Consider the following 14,147-nt stretch of genomic DNA (forward strand, 5'->3'; position numbering starts at 1 on the left):
GGTATTACGTTACTAACTTCCGTCGTACTCGAGTTTCAGTAGTTCTACGTTCCATTAGAGTCAGGAGTAGCATCCTTTCTTTCTTGTCTCTCTGTACAGTTCTGATCGCCCCTTTTACGAATTCCATTAATATTCAAAATTCGTAAGCATAAGTTAAGACGCGTGAAAAAAGTTGAATATATCATTTATTACGTGAGCAATACTAAAGACTAATATCTTTATTCTTAGAAGAATTTTAAAAAATCGTTCACAGAATATGAGTGGCTTAGAAGAAGCTATTTTAAATGGGACTTAAAATTGCCTTTCTCTCTTTCAGACATTTTATGTTATTGGCCAAAAGCAGAAAGACTTTTGTGGCTTGCTACTGAAGTTATTTCTCAGCCATCGGCAGCCTTAGTGATCAGTACCAAAGGTCACTTCTTCGAGAGTGTTGTTACCCCCACACCAATAATTTCCTCAAATTGTGATGGTTTATTTATTACGAATTTCATTAGAAAGTGCGGTTTCCGGTTCCTTGTCTCCACATATGATGTTTTTTCAGTTTCCTGCCATCAGAAATGAAGCTCCCATTTTGCAACCACCACATGTGCTGTTTCCAGTTCCTCAGCACCACATAGGGAGTTTCCAGTTTCTTCCACAAAACATGAATTTCCAGTTTTCTGTCACCAGGCATGTAGCTTCCAGTTTCCAGCTACCAGCCACGGATTTTACAATGTCCTGACGCCAAAAATGCTGTTTCCTATTTATTGGCATCAGATATTGGTTTCCAGTGTCCTGCCAGCGATATGTAGTTACCAGTTCATTGCTACCAGACATGTAGATTCCAGTTTCCTGTCACCAGATACAGAGTTTCTAATTCAGTGTCTCCAGAGACGCAGTTTTCAATTTCATGTGAGCGGACGTGTAGTTTCCAGGTTCTTGCCGCCAGACATGCAGTTTCCACTTTATTGGCACGAAATATGCAGTCCTGTTTACTGCCACCAAAGACGTAGTTTCCAGTTTATTGCCACTAGACATGAAGTTCAGTGCTTCCTACCTCCATAATTTCCCGATACGGCCAGGTGGCGCTCTCCCGCCGCTAAGCCTCTATTTCGGCTGCTCCAGCCTTATGCAGCGCATTTTTGTGCTCTCGGTGTTCGGTTGGCATCGTTTTTCTACCCAAGTGCATAATACTGCTGAAGGAAATACACTACTGGCCATTAAAATTGCTACACCACGAAGATGAAGTGCTATAGACGAGAAATTTAACCGACACGAAAAAGATGCTGTGAAATGCAAATGATTAGCTTTTCAGAGCATTCACACGGTTGGCGCCGGTGACGACACCTACAACGTGCTGACATGAGGACAGTTTCCAACCGATTTCTCATACACAAACAGCAGTTGAGCGGCTTTTCTTGGTGAAACGTTGTTGTGATGCCTCGTGTAAGGAGGATAAATGCGTACCATCACGTTTCCGACTTTGATAAAGGTCGGATTGTATCCTATCGCCATTGTGGTTTATCGTATCGCGACATTGCTGCTCGCGTTGGTCGAGAACCAACGACTGTTAGCAGAATATGGAATAGGTGGGTTCAGGAGAGTAATACGGAACGCCGTGCTGGATTCCAACGGCCTCGTATCACTAGCATTCGAGATGACAGGCATCTTATCCGCATGGCTGTAACGGATCGAGCAGCCACGTCTCGATCCCTGGGTCAACAGATGGGGACGTTTTCAAGACAACAACCATCTGCACGAACAGTTCGACGACGTTTGCAGCAGGATGGACCATCAGCACGGAGACCATGGCTGCGGTTACCCTTCACGCTGCATCACAGACAGGGGCGTCTGCGATGGTGTACTCAACGACCAACCTGGGTGCACGAATGGCAAAACGTCATTTTTTCGGATGAATCCTGGTTCTGTTTAAAGCATCATGATGGTCGCATCCGTGGATGGCGACATAGCGGTGAACGCACATTGGAAGCGTGTATTCGTCATTGCCATACTGGCGTATCACCCGGCGTGATGGTATGGGGTGCCATTGGTTATACGTCTCGGTCACCTCTTGTTGGCACTGACGGCACATTGAACAGTGGACGTTACATTTCAGATGTGTTATAACCCGTGGCTCTACCGTTCATTCGATCCCTGCGAAACCCTATATTTCGGCAGGATAATGCAGGACCGCATTTTGCAGGTCCTGTACGGGCCTTTCTGGATACAGAAAATGTTCGACTGCTGGCCAGGCCAGCACATTCTCCAGATCTGTCACCAAATGAAAACGTCTGGTCAATGGTGGCCGAGCAACTGACTCGTCACAATACGCCAGACTACTCTCGATGAACTGTGGTATCGTGTTGAAGCTGCATGGTCAGCTGTAGCTGTACACGCCATCCAAGCTCTGTTTGACTGAATGCCCAGGCGTATCAAGGCTGTTATCACCGCCAGAGGTGGTTGCTCTGGGTACTGATTTCTCAGGATCTATGCACCCAAACTGCGTGAAAATGCAATGACGTGTCAGTTCTAGTATAATATATTTGTCCAATGAATACCCGTTTACCACCTGCATTTCTTGTTGGTGTAGCGATTTTAATGGCCGGTAGTGTATAAGATGAAGTGGCTAGAGGCCCCGCTGTGCCGGCAGGAGCTGCGCAAGCAGTGCCAGGACTTCGCGACGGCGCTGCTGGACCACACGCGCAGCAGCTACGAGCTGGAGGTGCTGCTCAACCACGACCCCACGGGCCCAGCCTTCGAGCACGGCGAGCGCATGCACCTCAACCGCCTCAAGCTGGCCATCAAGCTGCGACAGAAGAAGGTAAGCTGCTCGCCCGCTCTCATCTCGCATGGCTTAACATAAAAAGGACTCACTTCACTCAGTCTTTTCTCCGTTTGTTTTCTGTATTGGAAAAAAGTGAGCACTTAACCACCTCATTTTCGTAGCATCTAACTTATGCAATGTAGTAGTATACTCTTATAAACAACTCGAATTACGAACACGAATAAATTTGGCGTTTGTGCTACACAGGAACACGCAACATATATTGTCCGTGAGAGAAAAACGGCTCTTTTAAATTCACTTCACAACATTAACACTGCCCTTTCAGTTATTGGAAACTTTTGAAACTTGATGGTAAGTTAGTTGAAATGAGTGGAATTAGGGGCATGAACTGTCCTTTTCCTTTCTGGATAGTATTTCCCCTCTGTGGAATCGTCTAGAAGGTTTTTTGCGATAATGTAAGGGGAACGTGAAGCGAATTCAGTAATTCCGTTGGCAAGTGTGCGGTTTCGTCTCGGTTCATCGTCGTGTAAATGGATTTAAATATTTCTTCCTCATTGGATATGAGATCTTTCTGGTATCGTGTTCTGTATTCGCTGATTTGTTTTTTGAACTACATGATTTTTACGGTTGCGTACCTCAGTTGCCAAAAACGGAAAACCTAATAGGATCACTTAGTAGTCAGTCCGTCTGTGTGGCTGTCTGCTAGGACACCTTTTCCTCTCGAGTGGGTACGGGTGTCAAGTTGAAATTTATTTCACATACTGAGGTCTACGGTCCCCCGGCGTTGTGAAAAACTTAAACTTGTAAGTTAAAGCAGTCAAAAAATGCGGTTACCCCCGTTATATATTCCTGTAGTAGCAAACCCACTCACAGAAACCTACACGGTACTTCTCCTTTAACTTGAATCGTGAAATTCGACAGGAGGCAATGTTCCGTCGTATAAGTTAACGAAAAAAACCAAAAATTGTTTATTAATAATTCTAATTAACATTTTTTTTCGTATTCCTTGCTCGTCTGTCTGTCTCTCTGTTGAGACCTCTTTCTCCCAGGAACGGGTGGAAGTCCAAGTTCAAATTGATGTCAAATACAAACATCTGCGATCCCTTCGTGATGTAAATAATTTAAGCTTCCCTGCCAACGGCGTCAGAAGACACGACGATGTTGGTCACATATTCTGATACCAGCAAAGTCATTCGTAAGAATCTATAGATGTTCTTTCGGACATGTCTGAATAAACAGACAGAATCTTTTGATCCAGCAGCCGTCATGAATTAAGACCCGAAGGAATGGCAACCATTGGCTGTTAGCGGCCGTTTATAGTATCAGTGGGAAAAGTTGAAAATTCTTGCCGCACCCTGGTCTCCTGCTTACTGGGCAGAAGCTCTGACCATCGAACCATCCGGACATAGCGATGGTTGCAACTGCACAGTCTAACCGTGCACGCCTCCAGTCAGGCCCAAAGTCTCGACTACTGACGTAGTGCCACATGCCTATTATGCTCATTACTCGAGGCATTTCGCCAATTTCCGTAAGAATTTGAGCCTGTTATACATCCCCACTGAAGAGGTCATTGGCCATCTGGCCTTAATTTTTTTCTTCTTTCACACATGTCCGAAAGAGCAAACATCATTCTTTGATCCAGAAGGCGTTATGAATTAAGACACAAAGAAATTACAGACATATTCCCCCACTGACTGCAATCAATGCCCGCTCGCAACCAGTGTCTGTAATGCCTTTGTGTCCTTTGTCTTACAGATGAACTATCTACGTACATGACGTGCCTGGTGGTTTAGCGATGCCTGTATCTCCTAGAGGTCGCGGGATCGAATATCGATCGGACAACAGATTTTTCAGTCTTCATTGTAACCTGGACTTCACCTACCAACGATGTGAAGCTTCGGTGGAAACAACACGTGGTTCGGATTGCACGGAAAAGTGGAGGTCCCTTTCCCTCCGACATAACTGGGGCAGGTCAGGGACACGCAAGTCGCAGGAGTGCCGCCCTGTAGGACTTGCACCAGGCCACTGAACCACACGGGCTTATTATCAGTCTCTGTGTACCATCAGAGTGGGGGTCCTATTCGCACCTGTCCGGCTTTATGTTGCTATCATTGTTTGCTCAGCACACAATCAATCTTTGTTCATGTATCCCTGTAACCGGATACAGTTTTTCGAAGAGTTGCTCGCCTAACTTATCTTTACTACGTTGTACAACTCACCGTTAAGGACTATTTTGACAGAGTGCGGATCAGTGCGGTACGTACCGTTTCAAGGCTGTACTCTCGAACATTTGAGAATATTCTAGAACACTAGCAAACATATCAGTAAATATTTGCAAAAGCTCGAGAAGTTTATAGAACGATTTCGAATTTCTTTCCTTGAAAAATACACTGATGCGAAAGACACGGAAGGTGTCCTGGTAAGCACCACGACGTGATGGTGGCCGCTTCAATGACTCAATGACTCGCGTCTCCACAAGCCCGGTGTTCTTCCGTGAGTACGTGCGTGGCGAGCACGGGGCCCCGAGCTATGGCAGCCTTCCTTCTTTCCAGGGCTGCATTTCCTTGCCCTTCCCCTCCTTTCCTCTCCTTGCTCCTTCCCCTTCGCCCTCTCCTCTTCCTCTCTTGGTGTCCTTGTTTATGTTGGCCCCGCTATCCTCCTAGTTCTGTTGGTTTTCAATTTGGTTTTGTTGCGTAATCACCTCATCCTTTTGGCATTCCCTTTGACCTCCATCACTAAATTTCTGTTCCATAGTGTGAGCCATTTGGGGAAGAGCACCTTACCTAGTGTCTCCGACGTGTGCCCTCCTAGTTCATTCCACCTTTTCCTTCACGTTGTTGTCTGATGCTAGGGTGCATAGCCAGCATGGCAGCCATCCCATGTGGTGGGGTCGCTATGTACCCTTTTGGGTGAACCCCCTGAACAGACCTGAGCTGTGACCTCCTCATGTAAGACTAGGAGTGGTTGCCGGTCGTCCTGGAGCATCGGAACTCCCGGCAATGGCCACTATGCCAGAGGGCCGTTGCTGTGGCTAGGTGGCGCCCTTGGGGAGAGTCCCTGATCAGAGTGGGTGGTATCAGGGCAGACGCTATACAAATGAAACGCATACGCATTCAGAACTCTGGCCATTCTTCTGCGGCCGTCTCTCCGTGTGGAACTGATTCTTTTAGTGCTGCTTCTCTTGCCCCTTCGGCCTTCCCTTCCGTGGCTACCCCCTGGGAGGAGGGTCAGGCCCGTCGGCTAGGGGCGAAACCTTTCCCCCGCTATCTGGTTTGCACCAGGACTGATGAGGATACTTTCACCAATACCAAACCTTTATTTTTTGTGGAACACATTGAAGGCAAGTTTGGCCAAGTGGACTCTCTGAGCAAGATGCCATCAGGTTCATTGTTGATAAAAACTGCTTCAGCTGCCCAGTCTGCGGCCCTTTGTGCCTGTAACCATCTTGGCACAATTCCTGTGTCCATTAGCCCCCACCAGTCTCTAAATACGGTTCAAGGTGTGATTTTTCACAGGGACCTCATCCTTCAAACTGATGAGGAACTTTGGGACAATCTCGGACAGCGGGATGTTCACTTTGTTCGGCTTGTTCAGAACGCTCCGAACGACAATCGTATTGATACTGGTGCCTTTATCCTGGCCTTTGAAGGGGACAGCCTCCCTGAGAAGGTCAAGCTTATGGTTTATCGATGTGACGTGAAGCTGTACATCACACCACCTATGTGTTGTAAGTGCTTGCGTTTTGGACACACGTCTTCCCGCTGTCTGCAGGCCCCTCTCTGTGGTGACTGTGGACGTCCACTCCATGAGGGGAGTTGCTGTGTCACCCCTCCTGTGTGTGTTAATTGTCATGGCAATCGTTCTCCACGTTCACCAGATTTTCCAGTTTATAAGAAGGAAAAGAAGATAGAGTAGTATAAGTCCTTTGATCGTTTAACCTACAGTGAGGCTCGTAAGAAGTACGCAAGTCTTCACCCTGTGTCCATGACATCTAGTTATGCTTTAGTTACATCTCCACTCCCTCCTCCCCCTTCCTTACTCCAGTCCCGGACCCCTCTCCTCCCCCCCTTCCCCTATGGCTCCCACACCCTCTCCTCCGGGCGCCGCTCGCCCTCTCCACAGCCACAGAAGTGTCCCACTTCTTCGGCGTCTGCCGGTGAAGGGCACCCCTCCCGGGATACCCCTTCCCGGTACCTTCCAGGCCAAATCTCATTTCACTGATGATCACTCACCGACCCTCTGTGGGTTCCATGCAGGCCTCTGGTGCCGTTTGTACGTTGGTTCATATGGACATTGCTAGCACATGGATTCCTCTTCAAACTACATTGAAAGCGGTTGCTGTTAGGGTCCACCTGGACTCTGAGGTCGCGGTTTGTAATCTTTATCTCCCTCCTGACAGGACTCTTACACCTGCTGCCTTAACTGCCCTTCTTCAGCAACTTCCTCCTGCCTTCCTCCTTCTCAGAGATTTTAATGCTCATCATCCCTTGTGGGGCAGTGCATTTCCATCTAGACGAGGTCTTCTCATAGACCAGTTTTTTGCAGACGACTTGTGCCTTCTTAATGATGGCTTCCCTACTCATTTCAGTGCCAGTCATGGTACCTTTTCTGCCATTGGTCTTTCTCTTTCTTCTCCCTCCCTCCTCCCTTCATTACACTGGTCGCCACACGATGACCTTTCTGATAGTGACCATTTCCCGTTGATTCTCTCGCTCCCTTCCCGCTCTCCGATGGACAGGTTACCTCGTTGGTCTTTCCAATGCTCCGATTGGCCTCTATATACTGCACAGGTCTTGTTTTCTCCCTCTTTGTCGGGTTGTATTGATGACGTCCTACGTGACGTGTCTGACGCGATTGTTCGCGCTGCTAGCCTTGCTGTACCGCGCTCATCTGGACCATTTCGCCGCCGGCAAGTCCCGTGGTGGAGAACGGGCATTGCCAATGGCATCCGTGATCGCCGTCGAGCTTTGCAACACCTTAAGAGGCACCCATTGGTTGCCAACCTTATTACCTTTAAACGCCTTGGCGCTAAAGCCCGCTACTTAATCGAACAGAGCAAACAGATGTGTTGGGAAAGCTTTGTTCCTTCCCTCGCTTCTACTGTCACTATGTCACAGGTATGGGCTATGCTTCGCTCTCCAAGGTTGCCATCGGCAGTCTACCCCCCCGGGCCTTCACCTCCCGGATGGCCTTTGAATGGACTCGTTGATTCTCGCAGACACTCTTGCGACCCATTTTGCAACAGCATCAGCATCAGCCTCCTATCTGGTTGCTTTCCTTCACCAGAAACAGCGGGCCGAAGCTTCTGCCTCATGTTTTACCCCATGTCAGTCAGAATCTTACAATGTACCTTTTACTGAATGGGAGCTTCTTTCTGCACTTTCTTCTTCTCGTGATACGGCCCCTGGCCCAGACTCCATTCATAACCAACTGCTTCAACATCTCAGTGCTCCAGGTGTTTAACCGTATTTGGTTCAAGGGTGACTTCCCTACTCAGTGGAGGGATAAGATCGTGGTTTCTGTCCTTAAGCCTGGTAAGAACCCCATGTTTGTCGAAAGCTATCGGCCAATTAGTCTGACAAATGTTGTTTGCAAGGTACTTGAACAGATGGTAGTCCGTTGGCTCAATTGTGTCCTCGAATCTCGGGATCTATTGTCCCCTTACCAGTGTAGCTTCCAAGAGGGACGGTCTCCCATCGATCATTTGCTTCGCGTGGAATCCACAGTTCGGCAGGCTTTTTCCCAGCTCCACCATTTGGTTGCAGTATTTTTCGATCCTCGCAAGGCCTATGAGACGGCTTGGTGCCATCATATCTTACTTACACTTCATTAGTGGGGTCTTTAGGGCCCACTCCCGATTTTTATCCGCCAGTTCCTGTTCCATCGGTTGTTCAGGGTTCGGGTTGGTACTGTTTTTAGTTCTCCACGGACCCGGGAGAATGGCATCCCACAGGGTTCTGTATTGAGTGTACTTCTTTTCCTCATTGCTATAGATGGACTTGTGGCCTCTGTCGATCCTTTGGTCACCCCTGCTCTGTATGTGGATGATCTCTGCATTTTGGTTAGTTTTTCTTTGATGGCCTCTGCAGAGCGGCAGCTCCAGGGAGCTATACAGAGTGCCTCTGCATGGACCCTCTCACACGGGTTTCAATTCTCTCCATTAAAATCGCGGGTGGTCCACTTCTGTCTCCGTACTACGATCCACCTCGATCAGAAGCTCTATCTCGATGCACGACGATTACCTGTGGTTTAACGGTTTCGTTTCCTGGGTCTTCTTTTTGACAACAAGCTGACTTGGCTGCCTCATATCAGACTTTTGAAGGTAGATGTTTCCGTAAACTCGATGTCCTTCGCTTCCTTGCCCACACCTCTTTGGGTGCGGACCCCTCCTTCCTTCTTTGCCTTAATCGGGCTTTAGTGCTGTCTCGCTTGGACTATGGTTGTCAAGTTTATGGTTCGGCTGCTCCTTCCACACTGCATCTGCTGGATCCAGTCCACCATCATGGTATCCGTTTGGCCACTGGTGCCTTCCCTACTAGCCCTGTTGATAGTCTCCTGGTTGAAGCTGGGATCCCCCCCCCCCCCCTCCTTTCTGTTTGGCGGTCCCAGCTTCTGGTTTCTTATGCAATTGCTGTCCATTTCTCTCCCACTCATCCTCCTATTCTATCCTGTTCCCAGACCATGGACGTCACCCACCTGATTCCCACCCTCAGACGGGTTTACCGGTTGGGATCCACCTTGCATCTCTTCGCCGTGATTTTCAGCTTCCTTCTTTGTCCTGTCTCCCACACTCCTTCCCCAACATCCCCCCTTAGTTAGTTCCTCGGCCTCAAATTCGCATGGATCTCCACCAAGGTCCGAAAGATTCCATTCCCCTGATGGTGTTCCGTTGTTTCTTCCACCGAATTTTATGGGAGTTTCGGGATGCTGTTGCTTTTTACACCGATGGCTCTAAATCTGCTGATCATGTGGGATATGCCTTCACGTCCTCTGTTGCCACGGAAAATCATCTACTGCCACCTACATGTTGGGCGTTTACTGCGGAATTGATGGCAATTTTACAGGCCCTTGCCTTTATTAAACAGTTCCAACTCAACCACGTTTTCTTATGTATAAACTCAATGAGTGGCCTTCTGGCTATTGACTGGTGTTTTTCCCGCCATCCCTTGGTCTCGGCCATCTATGACCATCTCGCTGATCTTCACCGTGCTGCTTGTTCCGTTGACTTCCTTTGGGTCCCTGGCCATGTGGGTATCCCAGGTAATGAGCTTGCTGATCATTTGGACGGGGGAGCAGTCACTTACCCCTCCTTCTGTGTAACCCCTCCTGCGGCGGATTTACGGCTTCACATGAAATCCCACTTCGCACAATAAAGGACCAACTCTTGCGAGGCAACCTCCCTGTCTAATAAACTTCGTGCAATTAAGGTGACACTAGTCCCATGGCGTTCTTCCTTCCGCCTCTCCCGAAAGGCCTCAACCACCCTGTCTCCGCATCGGCCATACCAGGCTGACTCATGGTTTTCTTTTGCGCAATGAGTCACCCACACTTTGTTGTTGTGTAGCCTTCCAGTCAGTAGCCCCCATTTTGGTGGAATGCCCCCTTCTTTTGGCTCTGCGTACTAAGTACAGACTTCCCCACACTTTACCTTTAATGCTGGCTGACGATTCCCAGATGGTCGAATTGATTCTCAGTTTCCTCCGTGAAAGTGGGTTTTATTCTCAGTTTTAAGGTTTTTAATCCCATTCTGGTGTTGGGGCAGGGCGGTGAGCGTTGGGGTGTCTCCCACTGTAAGCTGTGTTTGGAGATTCCCGACTCCCCTCCCTGGCCAATATCCTCTTTTCTTTCCCTTTTATTCTGTTTTTATCACTTTTTGGAATTGGTTAGTCTCCTTTTCCCGTAAGCATTTCTACATTCTAGCGGTTGAACGCTTTTAAATAGCAGGTGGTCTTGCCTCTACTGCTTCAGAGGTGCCTGCCTCTAGCAAAGCTTTGGGGTTGCTCTCTTGCTGACTTCCCGCACTTTGTTTCTACCATTGATGACACGACTGCACTTTTACGTTTTTTAGCCTTTTCCCTTTTATCGTTCTGACTTTTCTGAGATGTCAAACTGTCTGAGTGGACCACATTTGAAACAAGGGACTGATGACCTTGCTGTTTGGTCCCTCCAACCCCAGTCAACCAACCAACCCTTCAGCGGCGCCACCCGCCTGAGGCACTCTCTCACAGGTATTCGTGCTCAACTACGACAGTATACATTGCAATCCATTAATCCTTCAAACTGTAATCATAAACTCATTTGCAAAAAAACTAAACTTTTAACATAGCATAATGAGATAGGAAAATGAAATGAAATGAAGCAAAATGAGATGAAAAGGATGAACACAACCAACGAAAAAAATGTTATTTTTTAATCTGTTATTTTCTTTTAATTTTTAATTCCGTACTATTCAGGTTTTCATCGTTTATTCGAAAATACTTATACTTTTTCCAACCTCTTTTCGTGCCTCCTGGCCTAAGTACATTGCATCTTACTACTCTGTGTTCAGCATCTCTTATATCTGTACCACTGTTCGAGTCTTCATTTCCCCTATTCTAATTCTACACAGTACTTGTACAACAGTGTACAAAACAACCGATTCCCTGCTGGTAACATTTTAGTAACTAAGATATATGATTTGCAAGAGGTCATGAAGAAGCACTACTTTCGATATCCTCTTTGCAGTTACGTCCACGATGAACGTGGGTCTAGGTGTCTTAGAAGAATGTACACATCTCTGGAGGGAATTTGTTCCCTAACGTCTGCTACAAGTCGACAAAGTGATATCATGTGCTCGGGACCCCTGACTCGTTGACAGTTATACTCGCTGCCCCACCTACGCTGCCATTCGTTTACTATCGAGAGCTCTAGGCTGCCTTTATCCGTCATCCTGGAGCCTGTAATTAATTTCGTAGGCCCTGTTTATTTCACGTGACCGGATCCAATACGACGTACCCGTACACTGAGGTGACAAAAGTCACGGGGTATGCACATACACATAGGACAGTAGTATCGCGTACACAAGGTATTTAAAAGGGTAGTGCAGTGGCTCAAGTCGCCCACATGAAAAGGTTTCCGACATGATTATGGCCGCACTACGGGAATTATCAAAATTTGAACTCGGAATGGTAGTTGGAGCTACACACACAGGACATTCCCTTTCGGAAATGGTTAGGGAATTCAATATTCCGGGATCCAGAGCATCAAGAGTGTGCCGAGAATACAAAATTTCAGGCACCTCGTCTCACCACGGACAATGTAGCGGCGACGGCCTTCACTTAACGACCTACAGCAGCGTCGTTTGCGTTGGGTTGTCAGTGCTAAGAGACAAGCAACAATACGTGAAATAACCATAGAAATCAATACGAGACGCACGACGAAAGTATTCGTTGGGTCAGTGCGACGAAATTTGGCGTTAATGGACTGTGGCAGCAAACTACCGACGGCAGTGCCGTTGCTAACAGCACGTTATCAACTGCAGCGCCTGTCGTGGAGTCGTGACCATACCGTTTAGAGTAGACCCTAGACCACTGGAAAATCGTGGCCTGGTCACATGAGTCCCAACTTCAGTTAGTAAGTGTCGATGGTATGATTCGATTGTAGCGTAGACCCCACGAAACAATGAACGTAAGTTGTCAATGGGGCACTGTGCGAGTTGGTGGTAGCTCCGTTATAGTATGGGCTGTGCTTACATGGAATGGACTAGGTCCACTTGTCCAACTGAACCGATCGCTGACTGGAAATGGTTGTTTGGCTACGTGGATACCATTTGCAGCCATTCATGGACTTTGTGTTCCCAAATAACGATGGAATTTTTTTGAATGACACTGCGCCGTGTCACTGGGCCACAACTGTTTGAAAAACACTCTGGACAATGCGAGGGAAGGATTTGGCCACACAGGTTGCCCAACGTGAGCCCCACCGAACATTTATGGGACATAATCTAGAGGTTAGTTCGTGCACAAAATCCTGGAGCGGAACACTTTCGCAGTTATGGATGGCAGCATGGCTCAATGTTGAGTCCATGACACATCGAGTTTGACGGGTAGAAGAGCAAGTCCGACAGGATGTTAGACGTATCCCATGACTATTTTCACCTCAATGTTTATCTCACAGTTATATCGACTCAGTTCCAGTACAGCACTCGTGGCAGGCGCATCGTGGTCGCGAAGTGGGGCCGAAGCAGTTCCAGGTAAGTTTTATAGTCTGGCGATAATTTATGGATTCGTAGTTTTAGCTTGACGGTATCCACTACGGACAAATGGTGGTTATTGTGATTCTGAAGAAGGTTGGGTTATCCCGACTAAAACCTACGTGCCGCGCGGGATTAGCCGAGCGCTGCAGTCATGGACTGTGCGGCTGGTCCCGGCGGAAGTTCGAGTCCTCTTACGGGCATGGGTGTGTGTGTTTGTCCGTAGCATAATTTAGGTTAAGTAGTGCGTAAGCTTAGGGACTGATGACCTTAGCAGTTAAGTCCCACAAGCTTTCACACACATTTGAACAGTTTGAAACCTACGTAAATTCTAGGTAAACGGTGCAATTGAGGCTGTTGATTATTAAAATTAAAATTGCCATTACAGAGGCTTACCGACAATCATTCTTCCCGCACGCTGTTCGCGAGTGGAACTGCGTTGGAGGGATCAGTTAGTGGCTCAAAATGTATCCTCTGCCACACACCATTAGGTGGCTTGCGGAGTACGATATAGATGTAGTAAGCACTCACCTATCAAACTTATAATATAGGAATTTTGAAATTTTTAATTGATTGGGTCATACAGAATACAGGGTGGTCCATTGATAGTGACCGGGCACAATATCTCACGAAATAAGCATCGAGCGAAAAAACTACAAAGAACGATACTCGTCTAGCTTGAAGGCGGAAACCAGATGGCGCTATGGTTAGCCCGCTAGATGGCGCTGCCATAGGTCAAACGGATATCAACTGCGTTTTTTTTTAAATAGGAACCCCCATTTTTTATTACATATTCATGTAGCACGTAAAGAAATATTAATGTTTTAGTTGGACCACTTTTTTCGCTTTGTGATGGTTGGCGCTGTAATAGTTACAAACGTATAAGTACGTGGTATCACGTAACATTCCGCCAGTGCGGACGGTATTTGCTTCGTGATACATTAAGCGTGTTTAAATGGACCGTTTACCAATTGCGGAAAAGGTCGATATCGTGTTGATGTGTGGCTATTGTGATCATAATGCTCAACGGGCGTGTGCTATGTATGCTGCTCGGTATCCTGGACGACATCATCCAAGTGTCCGGACCGTTCGCCAGTTAGTTACGTTATTTAAAGAAACAGGAAGTGTTCAGCCACATGTGAAACGTCAACC

General features: G+C 47.4%; 1 protein-coding gene across 1 annotated transcript in view; it reads left to right on the forward strand.

Annotated features, from left to right (window-relative positions):
* The window catches only part of LOC126474851 (transient receptor potential-gamma protein-like), a 528,586-nt gene that overhangs the window by 102,780 nt on the left and 411,659 nt on the right, over window positions 1-14,147 (forward strand). The window contains exon 4 of the mRNA XM_050102331.1: window positions 2,630-2,800. Within this exon, the coding sequence (XP_049958288.1) occupies window positions 2,630-2,800 (171 nt within the window). The remainder of the gene's footprint in view (window positions 1-2,629; window positions 2,801-14,147) is intronic.

Source organism: Schistocerca serialis, chromosome 4 (assembly GCF_023864345.2).
Source record: "Schistocerca serialis cubense isolate TAMUIC-IGC-003099 chromosome 4, iqSchSeri2.2, whole genome shotgun sequence".
Lineage (NCBI taxonomy): Eukaryota > Metazoa > Arthropoda > Insecta > Orthoptera > Acrididae > Schistocerca > Schistocerca serialis.